We start from the raw sequence: 19,804 nt of genomic DNA, 5'->3' as shown, positions 1-19,804 counted from the left end.
CTGTAGGCTTTGTGTTTTGCATTTACTCAGCTCTGAGGTAATGGATGTTTACTGGACTAATCAGACCCCTAGGTCTCTATCCAGGCCCCTCTCACCAAGTGATATTAGGGCCAGATGGCAGCTCCAGATTGTCTGCTCCTGCTGGACTCAGGCCCCTTCCTTCCTCACTTCCCTCCTGATTCAGTTCAGTACACTTTAATTCAATGATCCTTTACAGAGTGCTACTGTATGCCAGGTACTGCATTAGCCCCTGGAGATAAAAAGAGAAATAAGTAGCAAAACCCTAGGAGACTCCCAGGCTCCCATCTCACTCCCATTTAACCTGGTCTCTTCCCTTTTCCTTAATGTACAAGGCCCCGGAGCAGCTGAAGGGAACAGTAGCAGCTACGACTTCCTGTCTTTCCGCTATGGACTTGGGATGAATTTTTTACCCTTTTAGAGTTTCAGTTTCCTCCTTTCTAAAAAGAGCATCCTCTCTTGCAAGAAGGCAAATTAGGAAAAATTGACAGGTATATGGGCAACATATTATTGAAAATGAAAACAGCCTTTATTGAGTGAAAAGACTTTGAAAACCAGAAGGTGATCTATAAATATTTGTTTCTCACCATCAGTAGGACTGTTACTAGAGGAAATGTGCAAAGTGACTTTGCCATCAGGTTAGGCTACCTTCTACAATCACTTTGGTAGGGGGGAGGAAAAATGGAGTTAAATATATTGTGGGGAAACAATGTTCCATGAGTCTCTTGCTTTTTTGCACATCTTGTGAGTTGGCCTTTTTGTTCTGGACTATCTTTTCAAGGATGTTTGTATAGCAAAGATCCTTAGAAGATAGTGATAATGTCTCTCTCCAGAGCAAAGGGCAGGCATGCTGACAGCCCATTATAAAAGATTCAGGTTCCTTAAGCTCAGGGTTCCTCTCCTGTAATGCAACCCACTCCATGCACAGGTGTCGTCTGGCCTTCTTCACATTGCTCAGGGGAACTGGGGCTCAGGGAACTGGTGCAAATGCTGATACTGTAGCTATTGCTATTGCTGTGAGTAATAAACTGTCTTTGACTCTGACACAGGAGTCTTGTGTCTTCTGCCAGCATCCATTGATACTGTGGCAGGCTAACTCATTAGCTTGAAGGTAGAGTAAATTTCAGACTCTTAACAGTTTTTAACAGGCTATTTCTCTGTGATACTCTCGGGGGAAAAGGAATGTTAAATGCCCTCTACTTGTTTCTATTTTGGTCAAAGATGAGCAAGTGCTCTTTTGAGGAGCCTCTATTGTTCCATGTGAAGCCTTACACTTCACTTTACACTACAGTGTAAAGGCTACACCCCTACTCTGTGTTCTCAAATAGAGGGGCCTAGAAGCTGAACAGAGACATCGCAAGATCTTTCTTAGAATGAACCCCAAACTATTTCTCCTACTTAATTGCTCTATGAAGGGGTCAGATTTTGGTTCAGTTTGAAGAACTATCAGAGACGTACAGAGTAAAAGGTAGGCTATTTTGGCAGAGAGTGAGCTCCCTGACATGGGAGGTGTGTAAGGAGACTGTAGACCATTTGTTAGGATTTTACAAAAGAAATCCTACGGGCCCTTCTGACCCTGGGCCCAAGGTACCCCAGTGAATTGGTGGAGCCCACGTGACCTGACTCCCTGGCTCCTACATTTATTTAGGGTCTCATGGCTCTTGGCAGCAACTGGTCTTCCCAGCTTGGTCCACAGTACTGCTTCAGGGAACGAGGCATGATTTGCGTCACTAACACTGGTTGGTGGGGAATTAAAGAAGACTAGTCTGATGTCCGTGGGTCATGGATCAGGGTCATCTGCAGGGGCTTTCCTTAAAGCAGCCAACCAGCAAATGCCTTCTCAAGATGCTAAATGTGTGAGAATTTGGTTCAAGAAGATGAACAGAGATGGAATTTGCCCAGTTTCACACTGGGACATAGAATGGAAGCTAGCTGACTTCTATCCTAGCCTATTTGGGTCTCAGGAGACTTTGAGGAAAACTAAATGTTCAGGCCTTGGACAGATGCCATCTGGAAGCCCTGGACTTCTTGGACTAAAAAAAATATATGCAAATCTGCATGGACTTTCTCACCTACTGACAGAATAAAACTTGGAGGCGTCCCTGCATTTATTAAAAAGTACATCATGTTTACACTGCTTACTTGAGTAGCCTGGATGTTCACATTTCCTTCTCTTAGGAGCTTCCAGACAACAGCCATGTCTTCATCGGTTTCTGCAGAAGCCAAGGGGGTGATCATCACGGCGGTGTAGCCAGCCTTGTTCTGATGGTCCACATTGCAGACACCTGCAAGAGGAGCAATGAGTGCGGGCACTAGAATAACCCCAGAGGGGACAGAAGCCAGACTCCACTTGGCCAGTTGGCAAGGAGGCTGCCTGCTGGTTAAAAGGCCTGGAGTATTGAGGAAACCTTTTCACAGTGGTGGACTCAATGTTTTAGCAGCCTTCAAAACTGGCTACTTTTTTTCTACAAGTTCTCTGAGGATTCCCAGCCAGAAGGTCTGCAGCAGAGTCAGAAATGGCTAAGGGGTCCCAATGATCGTGACTATGTTTCCTAAACCAGAGTATAAGATGCAATGCCCATTTTACAGAAGAGGAGACTGAAGTGCAAAGAAATGACATAAACTCCGTGAATGAAGGTGAGGTGGGACCAGGATTCAGACCTGTTCACCACCAAAGGCCATCATTCATCCTACCACACATTGCCCACAGCCGTGTTTTAGGTTTCACTCCTACTGCCTGGAATTTCTGGGACTCCAACATGTGTCTCCAACCTTCTGACCAGTACTGTCCCCCAGAAGTGTATGGACCAGGGCAAAATGGGGAACATCCTCATCTCCTGCCCCTCCTATCTTTTGTGCACACTGCACGTCCTAGCTGGGATGCTCACCTCCACCTTCTCAGCTGCTATGTCTGAGAGGCAGTATGGCATAGAAGTGAAGTAGATCCACCCTGGAACTGGACTGCCACTGAGTAAGTTGTTTAATTACTCCGTGCCTTAGTTTCCTCATCTTTAACAATGAGGATAGTAAGAGCACTACTCATAAGGTTACCCTTAGAACAGTGCCTGGAAAGCAGTCAGTAATCATTGATTATTAATATTTTCTTTTTAAAGGTCATTTCCATGACCTCCTTCTCTTGGGTGGCCTCCTGATATCCCAGCTTACAGGAGCCTCTCCCTCCCAGGTACTTTACTATCAATATCACCTCTTCCTTTGACATGTTTCATTTTCTGTTTTATATAATTTGTTAATTTTCTCGATGTTCCCCACTAGAGGGTCCTCACCTTCTGGAAGGCAGGGACTGGGTCTTATGTTTCTTTGACCCTCCCATAGCACCTGGCACAAAGTCAAATTGACAAGAGCAATTTTTCCAGCTGGGTTATCTGCAGCCTCGGGCGGGGGGGGGAACAAAGCAAACAGGGGCATGAGAACCCCAGCCCCTACCAGGATAGACACGGGACATCTTTCTGGAACAACTATTTTGTTTGAAAAATGGAGGGGGCGGGTAACACCATAATTTTTATATTAAAACAAGTAAGAATATATAAATTACAATAGAATGAAAAAATCAGCATATTCTTAAGATGCAGTGTTAAATGAGATTTCAAAAGAAATTTCTGCTCTGCAGCCCTGGGGATATGCATTCACGACCACCTCTAAAAAAGGTGAGGTAGGGGATTATCAAGTATAGATTAGTATCTACCGTATAAAAGATCCCGTCTCTTCAAGATGGTACTTCTTAGAAAAACAGATTGTTCCTTATACTCTTGCTGATCCAAAAAATCTATGTGTTCCTTTTGGGCAATAATAAAACTAATTCAGTAGAGGAAGTCATTTAACATCTCCTCTGCAAAGAATGGAGATAATAACAGAATCTCCCTCATGAGGTTACTGAGAGAATTTAATGAGAGCATATTTAAAGCCCTTCGAACAGTGCCTAGCACCATAGTAAACAGTTAATAAATGTTAACTATTGTTAGTATATTGTCCAGAATGCTATTCTTATCTTTATATCTTTGTTAAAGTTGCTACACACTCACGAAGATGGTTATTCACTGTAACAAATCTGCTTTATGAAAAAAAATGTGAATTAGGACTATTTAAAAGTGCTTGGGGGAAAAAAACACTCAACATTTATTTGCTATTCCCTCCACCCAACCCCAAACAATTTTTCAGAAAAATGCCATAGTAACACCAGGATGCCAGGCGATACAGCAGAATCAGCTGGGGCTCATTTATCAGCTCGTTCCTACCAAAGCCCCTCCCAAGCCCCTCTGACAAATAATAACCTTAATTATCACTTCAAAATTGTCTTGATAAATAAGTGAATAGTTACGCTGCTTTGCTAGTGACTTTTACATTTTTACCTCATGACTATTTTATATTTGCTTTTAAGATGTGTAAGTGGGCCTCAGGTTACCAGTTCTCTTCCATCTCTTTAGAAACCTGAGTTGTAGCTCAGTAGAAGGAGGTCTGACTCCTCCACAGGGGCTCTGAAAAGGCTTCTGCAGCAGATGCTCCAGAGCAGACCCAGGGAGCAGAGCCAACCTCCCTGGAAGTGACTGAGCATGCTCCAACTCAGCAAGCTTCCCCCTCTACAGGGACATCTGGCAACATAAAGGACGGATCACTAAGGAGCAAGTTGGCGGAGGCAAACCTGGTGGCTCCATTTTTTTAGCATACAAACTCAATAATGAGTAACTTCTGCACAGCGCTTTACAGTTTGTAATGTGCTTTCTGAATGTTCAACAACAACCACATCAGAAGGGAGTCTGAGTTTGGGAAAGTGAAAGATCTGCCATCCTCAACACCTTCTACAATGAGAGAAAGTACTGGCACGTTAGCCTATCCTCCCTGCCCCCCTACATACATTATGCTTGTGGCTATTTAGCTATTTCAGTATGATAAGGGGAAAAGCTTACAAGCCACTTTAAGTTGGATAAATATTAACTGGATTCTCAGCCAACATAATCAGAAATTTAGAGCAACCAAATCTTAGGTTGTCAGTTCTCTGCCCTGGCTTGACCTACCTTCTAACACGTGACAGGTCTGCGAGTTACTTAAAGACAAGGATTGTATTAACTGGTCGTTGGATTCCTCATGCACATGTTAGGTGTTTCCAAAGTCTCACAGTGACCCTGAAACCTAGTATGGGGTAGTAGAAAAATTCTAGACTGGATGGGTGTTGAGTTATGTTCCCCCAAAACTTATGTTCAAGTCCTAACTTCCATTTATATCCCGTGAATATAACCATATTTGGAAATAGCGTCTTTGAAGATTTGGTTAGTTAAGATGAGGCCAAACTGGATTAGAATGGGTCCTAATCCAATATGACTGGTGTCCTTGTAAGAGGAAATTTGGACACAGAGGAAAGGAAGATGGCCTGTGTGATGGAAGTGGAGATTTGAGTTGTGCCGCCACAAGCTAAGGGATCCCAAGAATTGCTGGCCACTGTCAGAAAGCAGGAGAGAGGCATGGAATGGATTCTTCCCTACAGACTTCAGAGGAAGCCTAGCCCTTAAAATTGTGTTATTTTAAGCCATCCAGTTTGTGGTACTGTGTTACTGCAGCCCTAGGAAAGAGGGTGACAGGTCTGGGTTTGAATTCTGACTTAGCTCCTTACTGACTGTGTGATCTTGACCACATTACCTGATCTCTCTGAGCCTCGGCTTTCTCACTTGGAAAATGCAATTAATACCTATCTCGCAACCCCTGCAAGGATTGTGAATGGTAATGTATGTGTACATTGTACCCAGGGGCTGAGAAGGTACCCAAAAAGCAGTAGTTGCTATTGTTCGTGTTATCTTAATGAAAACCGCCAACACTGAACACAATAAACAGAACACAGAGCCATGCTCCATTTAATTATGTGCCTTTCTCAGTGGAGCAATCACTTTTATGTTATCCACGAAAAAACTGAAATAGAATAAAATTTGCTCAAGGTTAGACCTGTAATTTAATCTTCTTTTGATGATGCAGGAAGCAGTCAGAACTTTAGGCTGTCATTATGTGTGTCATCTATTTTGTTCAGGTGAGCAGCTGCCAGTCTGCTTGGCAGAATTTTGGAGAATTGGAAATTTACTGGAATTTAACATTCATTGGACAGATATATTCACTCAACACCTATTATGAGCCAGGAAGTGTTTTGGGGATACAGACAGAAGAAGAGAGACAAAAGCTCTTCTTTGGCTGAGTTTACTTTCTGTTGGGTAAAAATGACCAGCGAAGAGCATCTAAAAAAATAAACAGGGTGCTCCTGAGAGAGAGAGAGAGAGAGAGAGAGAGAGAGAGAGAGAGAGAAAGAGAGAGATTGAGAGAAAGATTGGCGCAGTCACTTACTTAAGATGAAGTCACCAGGAAGACTTCTGAGGTGGTGACATTTGAGCTGTGATTTAAGTGTCAGAAGGAGCCAGCCATGAGAAGAGTTTTGGGGAAAACAGTCCAGATATAGAGAAAGAAAATGCAAAGTGTCCAAGGAGGGAAAGAGCCTGGTGAGTTTGAGGCCAGCATGGCCAGAGAGGAGGGAAAGAGGAGAGTGTAGTGGCAGCGGGCATACAAAGGCAGGCAGGCGCCAGGGCCTTCGGGACCCTGAAGCCCAGAAGGAAGAAGCTGCCTTTCATCCTAAGAGCAATGAGAAGTCGTGGGAGGGATTTGAGCTGAGATAAAGAGGATCCAAGTTGGGGGGAAGCTGTTGGGTCCTGAATTCAGATTTCTTGATGTCCATTTAAACTTCCAATTCATGCCTCCTAAAATAAGGGTTCTAGATCTAGCATGTGCTCTGATTCATGGATGCTGGGAATAGATAAGCAATTCAATGGCATCAACTTTAGACCTCGGCAACACACTTAGTCGCTGGGTAATCTAGGACAAGTTCGTTGACTGTTCTGAATGCCACTTTCCTCGTCTATAAAACAGGGGCAGTAATACCTGATAAGAGGGTTGTTACAAGGATTAAATGAGATCATGTATGTCTAGTGCTTAGAAGAGCACCTAATTTATGGAGATCTTTGGGGGTTTTATACTTCTTGTAGGTACCCTCCTAGATAACCCTCATATGGCCTTCCTAAACTCATGGATTATCTTCAACCAGGACCCATACATTCTCAGCCAGCCCATCACCCACCTGATCACATTATCACTCCCAGGCTGCTCGATACTGGCCCAGGCTGCTGAGAGGTTCTACTATCAGCTCCTTGGTCTCCTCTCAGGAGACCCAGGGGGCCTGCTCAGCAATCCTCATAGAGTTCCTTGATCGACTATTAACCACCCCTTTCCAGTCTCTGCAACCCTGATCCCAATCTCACTCTAGTGAGAAGATCAAGGCCATTTAAGACAACTGTCCTCTATTTTCCTTCTGTCCTCTTCAACACCTCTCTAATCCGCTACCTACCTCCCCTTCCTTTTGCCTCTGTATCATCTAGCATCTTGTCTAAGCTGACTTCATCTGTCTCTGCTCTGACTTCATCTGTCTCTGCTGTGGATTCTGGGTTTTCCCAGTTCCTCCCAGTCTTACTCCATCAATTATTTTCTCTCTTTTGTATCTCAAATCAAGCACTCTGTCTCCCCACTCCTTCATCTCTTGGATTCTTCTTCTCGGCTATCAGGCATGTTCAGAGACACAAAACAACTCTCTGTAATCTCTCCTGCCTCTTTCAGCTGTGACACTATATCACTGCCTTCCCAAACCCATGCACACTCACTCGTTTCCTCCCAACATCCTTCTGAAACAGTTGTCCCTGAAGTCACCAGCAACTGTTCCCCCCACCATCTGCCAAGCCTGAATGTCATCTGCAGTCTTTGACCCAATGGACAACCCCCCTTTCTTCTTGATATTTTCTTTTCTTCATTGGCTTTCCCGTCGAGCACTATCCAGTTACTTCTCCTATTTCTCCCTCTGGATCTCCCACTGGCTTTCTCTTCCTGCCCTCTAAGTGCAGGGATTCCACAGGGCTTCTCTCTCCAACCTTTTCCCATCTCCAACTAAATTCTTTCCGTAAAGGAATCCATTGGCTGGATTCCTTTATGGCCTCAATAGCCAGCTGACTTTGGATTTGGGATTCTCAATAGGTTTCTTGACATTTACACCTGGATAACCCACTGTAAACTCAAAATCTGGCCCAAATTAAATACATCCTTTATGTCTTCCCCACTCCTGCTCTTTCTCCTCCTTTCGCAGAATCACCATCTTCTTGGCCACCCAAGCTAGACACATCAGTGAGCTAGGACACCCTTCACCCTTGCCCCTCACAGCCAGTTGGTCACTAAGTACCCATCGGCTTTCTCACTCTTCTATTCCCACTACCCTTATCTAATGCAAGCTTTTGCTACTCCTTTCTGTGAACCTCTGCAATGGCCTCCTGTTTGGCCTGCCCACCTCTTGCTACTGCTCCCTCCATAAACCCTACCACCAAATTAATCTCAGAGAATTCCCTTGGTTATGGCATTCCCCTACTCAAAAAGCTACACTGACTTCCTGGAACCTTCAAATAGGGTTCAAACTACTCAGGCTAAAATTCAAGGTCCTCCATGCTGTGACTCCCTTGCCACTTCAGTGTACCTTTCCTGCTCCCAAAACTAGACATGATCTTGCTCCTGAGTCCCTAAATCACGTTCTGTATCTTTTATGAGCAGTCATCCTACTCCACCCTGATTATTAGGCTGTAAGCTCTTGGGAAGCAGAGGGCTCACATCTGGCTCCCTTGCATCTCTTATAGCAGCCAAAGTAGACCTTATACGTAGACATCAATAAATATCTGATGAGGGATGAATGAATCAAAGTGGTCAAACAGAGCCATGGACTTCGTTAAAATGTACCTTATGAAGATGGTAAAACATGACCTTTCCTACAGGCATGTGGTATAGCTCTGGAATCAGACTGATTGGTGCTCAAAACCTAACTCTACCACTTACCATCATTGTGACCTGAACAGGTTTTATAACTCTCTGAGCCTCAGTTTCCACAACTATAAAATGAGGATAATAATACATTATAAGAGTGTTATGAAAAATAAATGACCTAATAAAGTCAAAATGGTCTAGCTCAGTTTCCTGGATGTTGGGAGGAACCCAGAACAGTGAAGAATTTCTTTGCTGAAAGAAGCATCCTACAAGAATTACCTTTCACGAATGGCCCAGATTGTACAGATGCAACCAGTTCTGACCTGTCTCCAGCAGCAGCTTCACGATGGAGAAGTTGGAATGGGACACACTATAGTGAAGTGCTGTGTTCCCATTGCCATCAGCCAGGTTGACAAGCAGCTTTAGCAAGTGGGGGGACTGGGGCTGGACCCCACGGAGGTAGGCGGCCACCACAGCAGGGCTGGACGACTTCCGGCTGGAGACGCGGAACCACTCCTGATTGATCATATGCAAGCTCTGCCTCTGAAACACCAAAAGGATCCAATTCCAGAAGGTTGCCTGGCTTGGGGTGCCGCAGCTGGAGGGCTAGTTTTCACCCAAGAAGTCAACTTTGGAGGATTCCATCTCTATCCCTTCAACTCCCCCCACCCCAACTCTCCATGTGATTTATACCTGGAGGGTTCGGAGCTGGTGGGGTTGGGGATGTAAAAACATATTTTGTACCTGCTGATCAGCCCCCAAGTGAGGTAGAAAGGTAGAGGACTGGGAAGGTAATACAATAACCAGTAACAAAGCACTTTTCTAGACCACAGTTGGAGTCTATTGTAAGCTTAAATCACAACCCCTGTATGCACAGAATAACCCAGACCCTCTCCCTCATGCCCACACAGTCAGCCTATGTTCCAGCCTTGACTCAGACTCTGCCAGGCTCTTATGTTTTGTTTTGTTTTTTTTCTTGTTTTTTTCTTCTTGTGTGTTTTTAACAGACATAGCTGGAAAGTCACAACATTTTACCAATGGGAAAAACATATGCTGAAAGCTAAGACAAACAACATATTTAATTTATGCTTGAAATAAAACCCAAACAGGTATGCTTGAATTATTTTTGACTGTTAAGCTTTGAGAGGACCTCCAGAGAAAATGGTGTAACAACCCATGGCAGGACCCTGCTATCTGTGGTACTCAGCTCTTCTGGAACCATGAACGATGAGAGTTGCCGAGCCAATTACCTCAATTCTGAATGACATGACCTATGTTTTTAAAAGGAAACATATTACCATGAACCTCAGTTGTGTACTTTGGATGATTATCCGGTATGTCAACATATCTCAATAAAATTTCATAGAAGGTAAACATTTGGATTATCTATCTAAAGCAGACGAGAAACTTTTGATGTCATTATTATACATGATGTCACACTCACTTTGATAGAAGGAAATGCATGTCTATACTAGGAAGAGCACTGGATTTGGAGTCACTAAATCAATGTGATCAGGTTTAAGCCCTGGCTCAGCTGTGGGACCTTGGAAGTCATATAACCTTTCCAAACCTTCCTTGCGTCATCTGTAAATTGGGGGTAAAGTAATACCAGGCTTCCTTACTTCCCCAGATCTATAGAGTAAGGTCCTTCTACAACCCCCTCTGTCTCTAGGCAGGTGGCAGTATTCTGCTTCAATCGTTCCATGGGTATTGTACCGGGCATGCATTACGCACACTGTCTTGTTATTTTTCTAAGGCAGTAGCAGGGGAATCTTTTGTTGCCAAAACACTTTTATACGTCAGAATACCTCCTTTAACCATGAAATCTTCAAAGTAATCTGGAGAAAGATCCTAATATTAAGGAACACATTTGGTGGATTTTAAATGAAGAACAAAGAAATATCTTAGTTCTGTAAGTCATTTAAGAAGTAGGAGTAAGAGTTTCCATCAACATTCACATTGCATAGTGGTTCTTTAACATCTAGAAACAATTATTTGCCAAATAAGCTAAGATAAAACAGTGAAAATGGGTCGTGAAAATATTAAGCACTGCTGAGTTGATAGTTTTTGCTCCTAGGACTCTTCTTCAAACGTTGTTACACTTTGGGTCTTACAGGTCCTCTTACAACTTGGGAAAATGTGTCTGTGTCAATATCTCGTGATCAAAAGTAGAACACGATAATTATATTGTTTAAATTTCCTTGGGTCATGAAGGTGTTAAGGAGCAAATAAATGTATTTTCTTGCTTCTGGCCCTATACCCATAGCTACATTTCAAAAAAACAGTAAAGACTACAGAATTAAATATCAGGGATTGAAGGTATGAAGACGTCCTGCCCACCAAGGGCCTCACTGTGTTACTGAGGAAACTGAGGCCCTGAGAGGTGAACCAACTTGCACAATATTTCACAGATGATGGTTCTGGAAATAAAACCCACAGTTCCCATTGCACATGCTCTTTCCACTCTCCCCTCAGTTCTCTGGAACCATGAGGCAACAGTGAGTCTAAGCCACAGAGTTGTGACAGAGATTCAGGGGCCAATGTCTAATAACACTTGGAAAAGGCCTCTGTGCACCTGGCCTGCTTTCTTGGGCATATTGATTGGTTCTGCTTCCTCAGTATAATCAATCACCTTAGGCAGCAGAGTTGGGACAAATGAGAGGGTGCCTGGAGGAGAGGGACTCCTGTATGCCCCAGGCACTTGCACAGCCCGTCCCAGGCAAGGGCCCAGTTACCCAGCTAGAGCTAACTGCTGAAACAGTATGGAAATCTTCACATGACAATGAAAAATCAGAGTACCAAGTGTTGGTCCGTGGTGGTTCCAATTTCTGGCAGATGTTCGCTCAGTGCCTGGCAGGCATTAAGAAATTCTTCTGAGGGTTTATATCTAAAGAAAAAAATTACATATATCAGTTTCCATGTTGATAAAAGTTTTTTTTCCCCTGTCCTCTTTCACTTCTCAGCCTCTTGAACCCCCAAACTTGGCAACTTCCCAAGATAAGGGCCATGCCTCAGAAATATGGGCTGGACACAGTGTCCTGATGATGAGGTTTGGCTTCTAGACTCTTCTGGAGAAGACTATTTAGGCTCTTTTCATCCTGCTGCTTTCAGGGGCAAGGGCAGACAACCAAAGCAGTCGGGACTATGGTCCTAACTGCAATTGCTGACATGCTGGGAAAGGGAGGTTTGTCTTTCTAATTTTTTTCTTTCTGGGTGACTTGAAAAATCCCAAGAGCACAATCCATACCAGCACATTTCTTCAGGTTATTCGTCCATGAAGAATACTACAAGTGCTAATAGAGTCAATAAAATGAGAATCAATTAAGCTGAGGTGCCCACAGTGATACGCAGTCTTCTTGTGTTAGTATAAAGGGAGAGTGCCTCAGCACCAAAAGGCCTAAACTGGGACCTAATGGCATCCATTCGTCTTGGGGAAGCTTCACTCACTCAGATCATCTTTATAGTGCTGCTATGTTGGAGCAGCCATGTGGAGCTGATTGATAATCAACTACCACTTACTGCTCATTACTCCCCCAGAACTGAGCTGAGGATGGTGATCACAATGATGATGATAATCATTGTTATTTCTAACATTTATTGAGAGCCTGTTATATGCCAGACACTGCGAGGCATTTCACATACTTTCTCTCATTTATCCTCAGATCAAACCTGTATGGTTGCTATTATCAGTGGCAAAGGCAGGATTTGAATCCAGGTATGTTCAACTCTAAAGGCAATGCATTTTGCATCTCACCACTTTAAAAGTGATGGCTCACATCAGCATGGCAGAAAAGCTTGTGATTAAGAAAGACCCGGCCAGAATCCGTGCTCTGCTAGCTGTGTTACTTCATTCTCTAAGCCTCTGTTTCCACATCTGTAAAGTGGGGATTCTAATAATGATTACCTTACAGCATTGTTAAAAGGGTTTAAAGACTTTCACATTTTAAGTGCTAGGTATATGTTAGCTTTATAGGTAGAGCTCTACCTACGAAAGTATATTGCATGAAGGCAGTAATCACATCTGTTTACTTCAACCAGAGCGCAATGCCCAGCATATAACAGCAAATCAATAAATCTTAGTGAATGAACAGGTAAATGAACGAACAAATGACTGAGTGAAATGGTGGTGAAATGCCCTTGCCCTTTCTCAGGGGAACGAGGGTGCTCATTTGTACCCATGTGGCTCACCTCTCAGCCTTGGGATGGGGGGTTTCTTCCCCAGCCCCACTTTGCTGACCTGCACTGCAGGTGCCCTCAGGGATGCTCGGCCCAGCCTCATCACTGGGGTGGGCATCTTTGCCCTGCCTGTGTTCTGGGATGTCACATTTCCTCTCAGCCTCACTGTCAGACAGGTCTTCAGGGGAGCTGTCCTCACCACTGGTCTCCTCACTTGAGGTGGTCTCATAGCTGGGGAGGAGACAAAGGTCACTTGCTCTGTCCTTGCTGCCCAATACCCATGTCAACACTAATGAGAGCTAGCCAATCCCATCCTCCATCCTCCACACCTACAGGTGGGCTAAGGGGCTCCCCAAGAACCTTAGTGTCAGAGAAGCATGCTGTAAAGAGCTCTGGCTCTGACTCTGGAGGCCATTTGGGAAGAAAAGATCATTAAATAAGCTCTTTGTAATGAACACACAAACAGCCAGTCCCCTAATTAGCCAATGCATTCAGATGATCCAGACAGACAATCCAAGGTTCTCGTGAAAGCATTTGCTTCTGAAATCCTGTTTGCTGCTGAAAGGGGCCCAAGTCTAAGCAGACATCCCTCCTACCCCCATCCTGAGTTCTCTGAATTGCCTGACAAATCTGTTTTGTTCTGTTTCATTTTAACTAAACAGTAAAATAATAATATTTTATTATTATTATTTTTTTGCCTGACAAATCTTCTCCGTCACTCCTGTTCTAGCCCAGCTTGTATCTGACAAGGAATGAACTCACTTCCTCTCCTTCCAGCAGGAGTTCTGTGGGGTATGGTGAACCGTCGGGAACTCCAAACACCATTATCTGCCTTTCCCACCTGCAGCCTGTTTAAACTATTGCTTGTATTAGCAAAAGTGAGAGCATGGGCCTGTTAGCTTGTGTCACTCCCCTCTTTCCTGGCAGTGATCCTTATATTCAATTATAAGTGATCCTATTGAGGGGACAGTGCAGGAGAAACCGTGGAGGAAATCCTGGACGACTTAGTGATCTCTCTGCCAGTGGTCAACAGGAGCCCCTGATAGGGGATGATGGTGTGGAGATGAACATTGCCAGTTCTGGTGCCACTGGACACAGCCAGGGAGACCAGAACTCCCTAACGCCTTTGCTCTGAATGGCGGCTACTGTTAGCACATCCTCTGTTCACTGGATTTGCAAACCCAGCCTTCTCCCTGGTATTTCTGTCTTGCTTAAACCTCAGTTATTTCCTAATCTACTGTGGTTGGAACAACCTTTTGCTTTTGTGAGTAAGAAAGTAGAGGGACCTATGACATTTACCAAGAAGTCTTCATCTTAGAATTGCCTCAATAAAACTTGACTCAGATGTTCATTCATTCATTCAACAGAAATTTATTTAGCACCTACTGTGTGCTAGTCCCTGTTCTAAATGCTATATACCAAAGTCCCTGGAGGTTATATTCTAGTAGGAGAAGGCAGGAAACAAACAGATAGTGATTGAAAAAAAAAACAATGAATAAAATTTAAAAGGGCAATGGGGTAGAGTGATGGGAGTTGAGGCTACTTTAATTAGAGCAGAAGTTCTTATCTTTAGTTGTACATTCAAATTACATAAAGATGTTTAAAATTCCCAGCTCCTGGACTGCACCCCAAATCAATTGAATCAGAATCTCTGGGGAGGGGACACAGGCTCCAGTATGTTTTTAGAGCTCCCAAGGTGTTTCCAATGTGCAGGCAAGGTTGAGAACCACTGCACTAAAGTGACACAAACAATGAGAAATATCTGGGAGAAGCGCATTTCAAGCACGGGGGAACATCAAATGCAAAGGCCCCAAGATGGACCTGAGCTCAGCGTGTTTGAGGGAAGAAAGGCAGGAGACAAGGCAGGCTGGAGGCATGAGCTGGGCCTTCCAGGGTCTGGTTCAGACTGGTGATCACTGGAAGGTTTAAACAGGAGATTGACACAATCTACTCTAGGCTTTGAGAGTAGGATGATTCCCCTTCTCTGTAAAAGAACTGGTGAAAGCTCAAAACAAAATAGCTTCTCTCAGGCCACAGTGCCAGTCATTAGTGGAGGAGGGAACAGCAACTTTCTTAGGACCTCTCTTTTCATCATTTCTGATGATTTTCCTCACAGAACCTGCAAAGTGACATCATCCAGGCTGCATCTAGTGTCTTCCCTTCTGGTGTGACCCAAATTAGCAGACACTCTGACCTCTTCCCTAAACTACCATTTGGCTGGGCCACGTCCTCTCCTTGGGCTTCCCCAGCACACACTCTGCTTCCTTTTCTAACAGTATCTCAGTACATTACCATTTTCTCTTTACTTCTTGTCTTATCCCTGCCCATCCGTGACATAAAGGCAGGGACCCTGATTTATTTGATTCTTTCATTCTCAATACCTAGAAGCATGGTCAGCATTTAATAAATGTTTGTTGAATGAATGATTTAGAAAATGTCCTAGTCTCTAGAATATATAAGGCTTTGTTCTGAGTCAATAGATATTGGTTGTTCTTTTTCTTAAAACACTTTGGCTTGGTTTGCAGTTAGTTAAGGAAAGAAAGAATAAAATGGATTAAATTTGAAGTTCAACAAATTAACAGAGTTTGCACCGGTTTCGCTGTTGTGGTTCTGGTTAAATCCCTTCCTTAAAGGGCCCATGTGGTCCCCACACTCCCAGAAGCCACCTGGAATCCTGGCCCTGGGGGAGCCCAAGGCCGAGACATATTAAATGCAGAGGTTCCGACAGACCACAACAGCTGGCAAGGAGCCACACACATGCAAACCCGAGACGGGATTGTAAAGGGCCACTGAGATGAACTCCCTTGAAGAAAAACGAAAACCAGATGCTTCCCCCTAGGAAAAGAGAGCGCCAAGGACAGCAGCAGGAGACGCAGCAAGGAAGGCAGACTGTGCTTCATGAGCGATGCTTACCCACCGTTAACCCCAACAAACTGAAGGTTCTTTTTGGTCCCATTACCTCCTGCACGGAAGCCATAGTCTTTCTTTTTCATTATGGATTTAAGGCTGGTCGACGGGGAGATCTCTAGGCAAACACAACATCACAGGTTAGAATGACCTGGGGAATGCCCCGGAATGCAGCAAAACCAGGACCGGGCTTCGAGGATGAGGGTGGGGGAAGAGGCAGAAGGGGACAGAGAAGCCAGATGACGGAAATCAAATGTTTGGGGGCCTTTGGTGGCAGCCCATCTTTCTGGTCCATGCCGGCAGAACCATCCCTGTTAACGATGCCACTCTGCATGTGGAGGGGAGAGTTAGAGGGGCTGGAGCTCTTGTAGAAGTAGCCGGTGCGGTGGGTGCCGTTGTCGTCCCTATCTTATGGCTGGGAAACCTGAGGCTCAGACTCATGCAAGAGCCTGTGGTCACTGAAGGGCAGAGCAGGAGAATGTAGGGCTCCCACTCCTGACCCGGCACCCCACCTCTACTCAAGGGCACCTCAGTGTTCCTCCCTGGCTCACATGCAAGTCGACACTGTGAAGTGGAGGCAGGCGTGGCAGCCAAGTGAGCAAGAGAACAAATGCTCTTTTGCTGTGCTCAGAGTTACAGGAGGCATTTCCCAACTGGAGAGACTAGAACCAGCACCGAGGTAATGAGAACGCAGCCAACTTGTGAGCTGTGGCAGGAAGCAGACTCTCAACTGCCCACTGAGCAAAGCAAAATGTGGATCCACATCACTCAAGAGAGAGGTGTATATGATCTGTTAGGAGAAGAAGTACGGCTCAGCCAAAGGGCAGATTTGCATGTGAGCAGCTCTCTCTCTCTCTCTTTCACACACACACACACACACACACACACACATCCACAGGCAAGTATTCAGTGAATTATTGCACATTTCAATAAAATCTCCCTCCAAAACCAGGCTAGAGAAAACCTCTGCTGTGTGAAAATCAGAGAACACAGGAATGCAACAGCCCGGGAAACTGAGGGGAGGCCAGTGAGGAGCACAGGGTCCCTCCTGCCCTGGACATTGCCTTTGTGCCACGCAAATGAGAAACAGGCAACCTCCCACCCTCACCCCTCCCCATATGGATGGGTTCAATAGGCACATGGGATGATGAGTGAAGTTGGACTGGACTTCAGCTGCCCTTTGCCCTCCTGCCTGGGCATCTATATGCTCTGCAAATCTGTACAGCTGTATGTGGTGGCCCTGAGGTTAGTTCCAACCTCAGAGCAAGGACAAGAGCAGGGACATCAAGCCTCCACTGTTACATAATTCAGTCTTTATTCCACCAGATTCTTGGAGGTGCTTAACTATTTTTAAAAACATACTCATGCAAATTAAAAACATTTTCCCTCTGACTTGGCATGTAAAGGAGAAATGGTTCCTTGTCTCAGGAACTGGTATTTACCCAGTGGTGGAGAGGAATAGGGGTCCGGGGACTGCTTTGGAGGTGGAGCCTGGGCCGAGTAAGCAGACAGCAGCAGGTTGAGGGAGCTCAGCAGCTGGCTCTGGATGCTGCTGAGCTTGGAGGCAGGCTGCTTGATGGCGTTGGCCAGCTCAGGGTACCCATGCTCCAGGCAGTTCCACTGTTCTTGCAAGAGCTCCTGGATCTTCTTGACATATTGCCCTATAGTGGCATCTGTGGGTGAGCTTGGTGGCCCTTCTGGGTGCTCCTTCCCTGGGAGCTCTGAACTGGCCTCCCCCCTCCCTGTGGAGGGAATCTTTCTGCTGGTGCTGCCTGGAGAGCTTCCTGCAACCCTGGTGGGATCCACAGGTCCTTCCTGAGGACCTTCCTCCTGCTCAGAGCCTGCTTCTTCAATCCTGAGTTCGGTGGAGGGGCAGCTCTGTAAAGAGGAGGTGAGGAGTGTCTGGGGTCCCTGTGGCAGTGACAGCTGGGGAAGAAGCACATGTTCTGCTGGGCTCTGATCCCCCTGTTTGTGGCTATCTTGCCATAACAGGAGGCCATTCTCCTCTCCCCTGGCCCCCCAACTTTCAGATTCGGTGATGCCCAGAAGGTTGACCCCGATGTTCTTGTCACATGACTCCCTGGTCAAGGGTCCATGGAGGGGGTCAGTGTTCACCATGGCATCAGTCTGGCCTTGAACATCCTTGGCATCCTCTTGGCTAAGCTTTTCTTCTAGTTGGGCTACAGTGCACTCTAGCTCTTGGATCCTCTGCTCCTTGGCCTTGACTTCCTCTTCCTGCTGCTGGAGGGCAGCTCTGACCTGGGCCAGCTCCTCTATTCTCCCAGACAACTTACTCTCCAGGGCTGTGACCTGCTGCTTTAGGCTGGAGATACTGTTGGGATCCACCCTGGCGAGGCCCAGGCTTTCTTCCGTTACCCTGATGCCAATGCTTCTCACATCCACCTCTATAGGTGGTGGGGGTGGAATCTCACAGATGTTGAGCTCAATTTCCTCAAGGGGGAGCTCATTCTCAGGGATGGGTGATGGCATGGGTGGGGGGCTTGGGGTTGGGGAGCCAGGGGTGACCACCACTTCTGCTTCTCTGGTTTCACGTTCATCTTCGGCATCCTCAAGAACTCCAAATGCATTCTGGGAAGAAGAGGGAGAACCTGGAAGGGAGAGGTGATTTGGAGCCTGCTCTTTGCCCTCTGGAGGCTCAGGCCACTCCTGGACCAGCTCCAGAATTCCCGGCACCAGCTCTCCAAACTCTCTGACTTTCAGTTGGCTTGATGCTCGCAGGCTGGAGCTGTGAAAATCTGCAAATCCTTCTGCAGGGCCAAAGGCACCATCACAGACACTGCCTTCACCCTGAAGTGGAGGGAGGGCAGGAGGTGGGGGTGGAGCTGAGTTTAGGCTGGGCTCCTCCGAGGCCCTGTTTGGCAGCAGCGTGGCTGGCATGCTGGATGCTCTCAAAAGCTGGGACCGTCCGCTCCCAGGGGTGAGCTCGGCATCCTCGGGAAGAGCGGCCTCCAACTGTCTGGGGGTTTCCGCCAACAGGCCCTTCCTGTGGTAGCTCACCTCACTCCCACTGTCTGCGGCCTGAGAGGAATCACCGAGCAGCAGTGTCTGGGCTCGCTCCTCTGTCTCAAGCTCTGCTTTCCCGGGCACCACTGGAGACCAGTTTTGGTGGGGAAGAGCAGGAAGGGGTCGAGCCCCACTATCGGGAAGGCTGAAGTTTCGGGGTAAAGTACTAAACTTGGCCTGCTTAGCCCTTCTGTGGATAGGAATCCTTTTGATGGTGTGTCCTTTCTCAATGTCATCCACATACTTCAAGAAGTCCAGGTCTAAATGAAAGCCATATGGGGTCTCCACGGAGTAAGGGTGGCTCTTTGGCGGATCTTTCTCTTCATCCCCTTGAGAGTTCTGATCTCTGGCTGTGAGACAAGACACGTGAAAAAGAAGCATAAAGTTAATATGAAGTACAGGGTGATGAAGCCTGAAGTCATTGATTTTGACTTAATGTTATCATGTGAGCCTTCTCCTAAATGGTGCAGCCTCTAAATTATGCTGAGATGCTCATGGCCTTTTTGGCCATACTGGGAAACCATCGTATTAAATCAAAGTGTACTCCGCCGATGTCTGTATGGAAAGAGGTAGTTTCCAATTTGCAGCTATGCCATCTCAGTTACTGCTGTGCAATCGGCGTGTAAACCAGCAAAACAAAACTGTCTCAGACTGTTTCTCTGGGTTCAAGTCATGTAACTGGTGAACTGAAGTGTCCAGTAATTTGCCAAATCATGGGGCCAATTGGCAATTACGGATATGGAAGGTTTGGAAGGTTGAGATGCACAATTGTCTCAGCATTAAAAGAGAATCTTGCATTATTCAAATAAGCACTAGTAAATCTTGCTAAAACCGGAGATAT

General features: G+C 45.7%; 1 protein-coding gene across 3 annotated transcripts in view; it reads right to left on the bottom strand.

The window, feature by feature from the left end:
* The window catches only part of KANK4 (KN motif and ankyrin repeat domains 4), an 80,637-nt gene that overhangs the window by 10,335 nt on the left and 50,498 nt on the right, over window positions 1-19,804 (bottom strand). For 2 of the 3 annotated variants that reach the window (XM_037827054.1, XM_037827051.1), the window contains exons 4-9: window positions 17,382-19,313; window positions 15,946-16,057; window positions 13,045-13,263; window positions 11,656-11,743; window positions 9,180-9,399; window positions 2,161-2,303 (exon numbers count right to left, since the gene is read on the bottom strand). In XM_037827054.1, coding sequence (XP_037682982.1) covers window positions 2,161-2,303; window positions 9,180-9,399; window positions 11,656-11,743; window positions 13,045-13,263; window positions 15,946-16,057; window positions 17,382-19,313 — 2,714 coding nt within the window. The remainder of the gene's footprint in view (window positions 1-2,160; window positions 2,304-9,179; window positions 9,400-11,655; window positions 11,744-13,044; window positions 13,264-15,945; window positions 16,058-17,381; window positions 19,314-19,804) is intronic. The other variant, XM_037827053.1, reaches the window with a different exon arrangement.

This window comes from Choloepus didactylus, chromosome 2 (genome assembly GCF_015220235.1).
Source record: "Choloepus didactylus isolate mChoDid1 chromosome 2, mChoDid1.pri, whole genome shotgun sequence".
Lineage (NCBI taxonomy): Eukaryota > Metazoa > Chordata > Mammalia > Pilosa > Megalonychidae > Choloepus > Choloepus didactylus.
The sequence above is the reverse complement of the archived record's forward strand: the minus strand, read 5'-3'. Positions and strand labels throughout refer to the sequence as shown.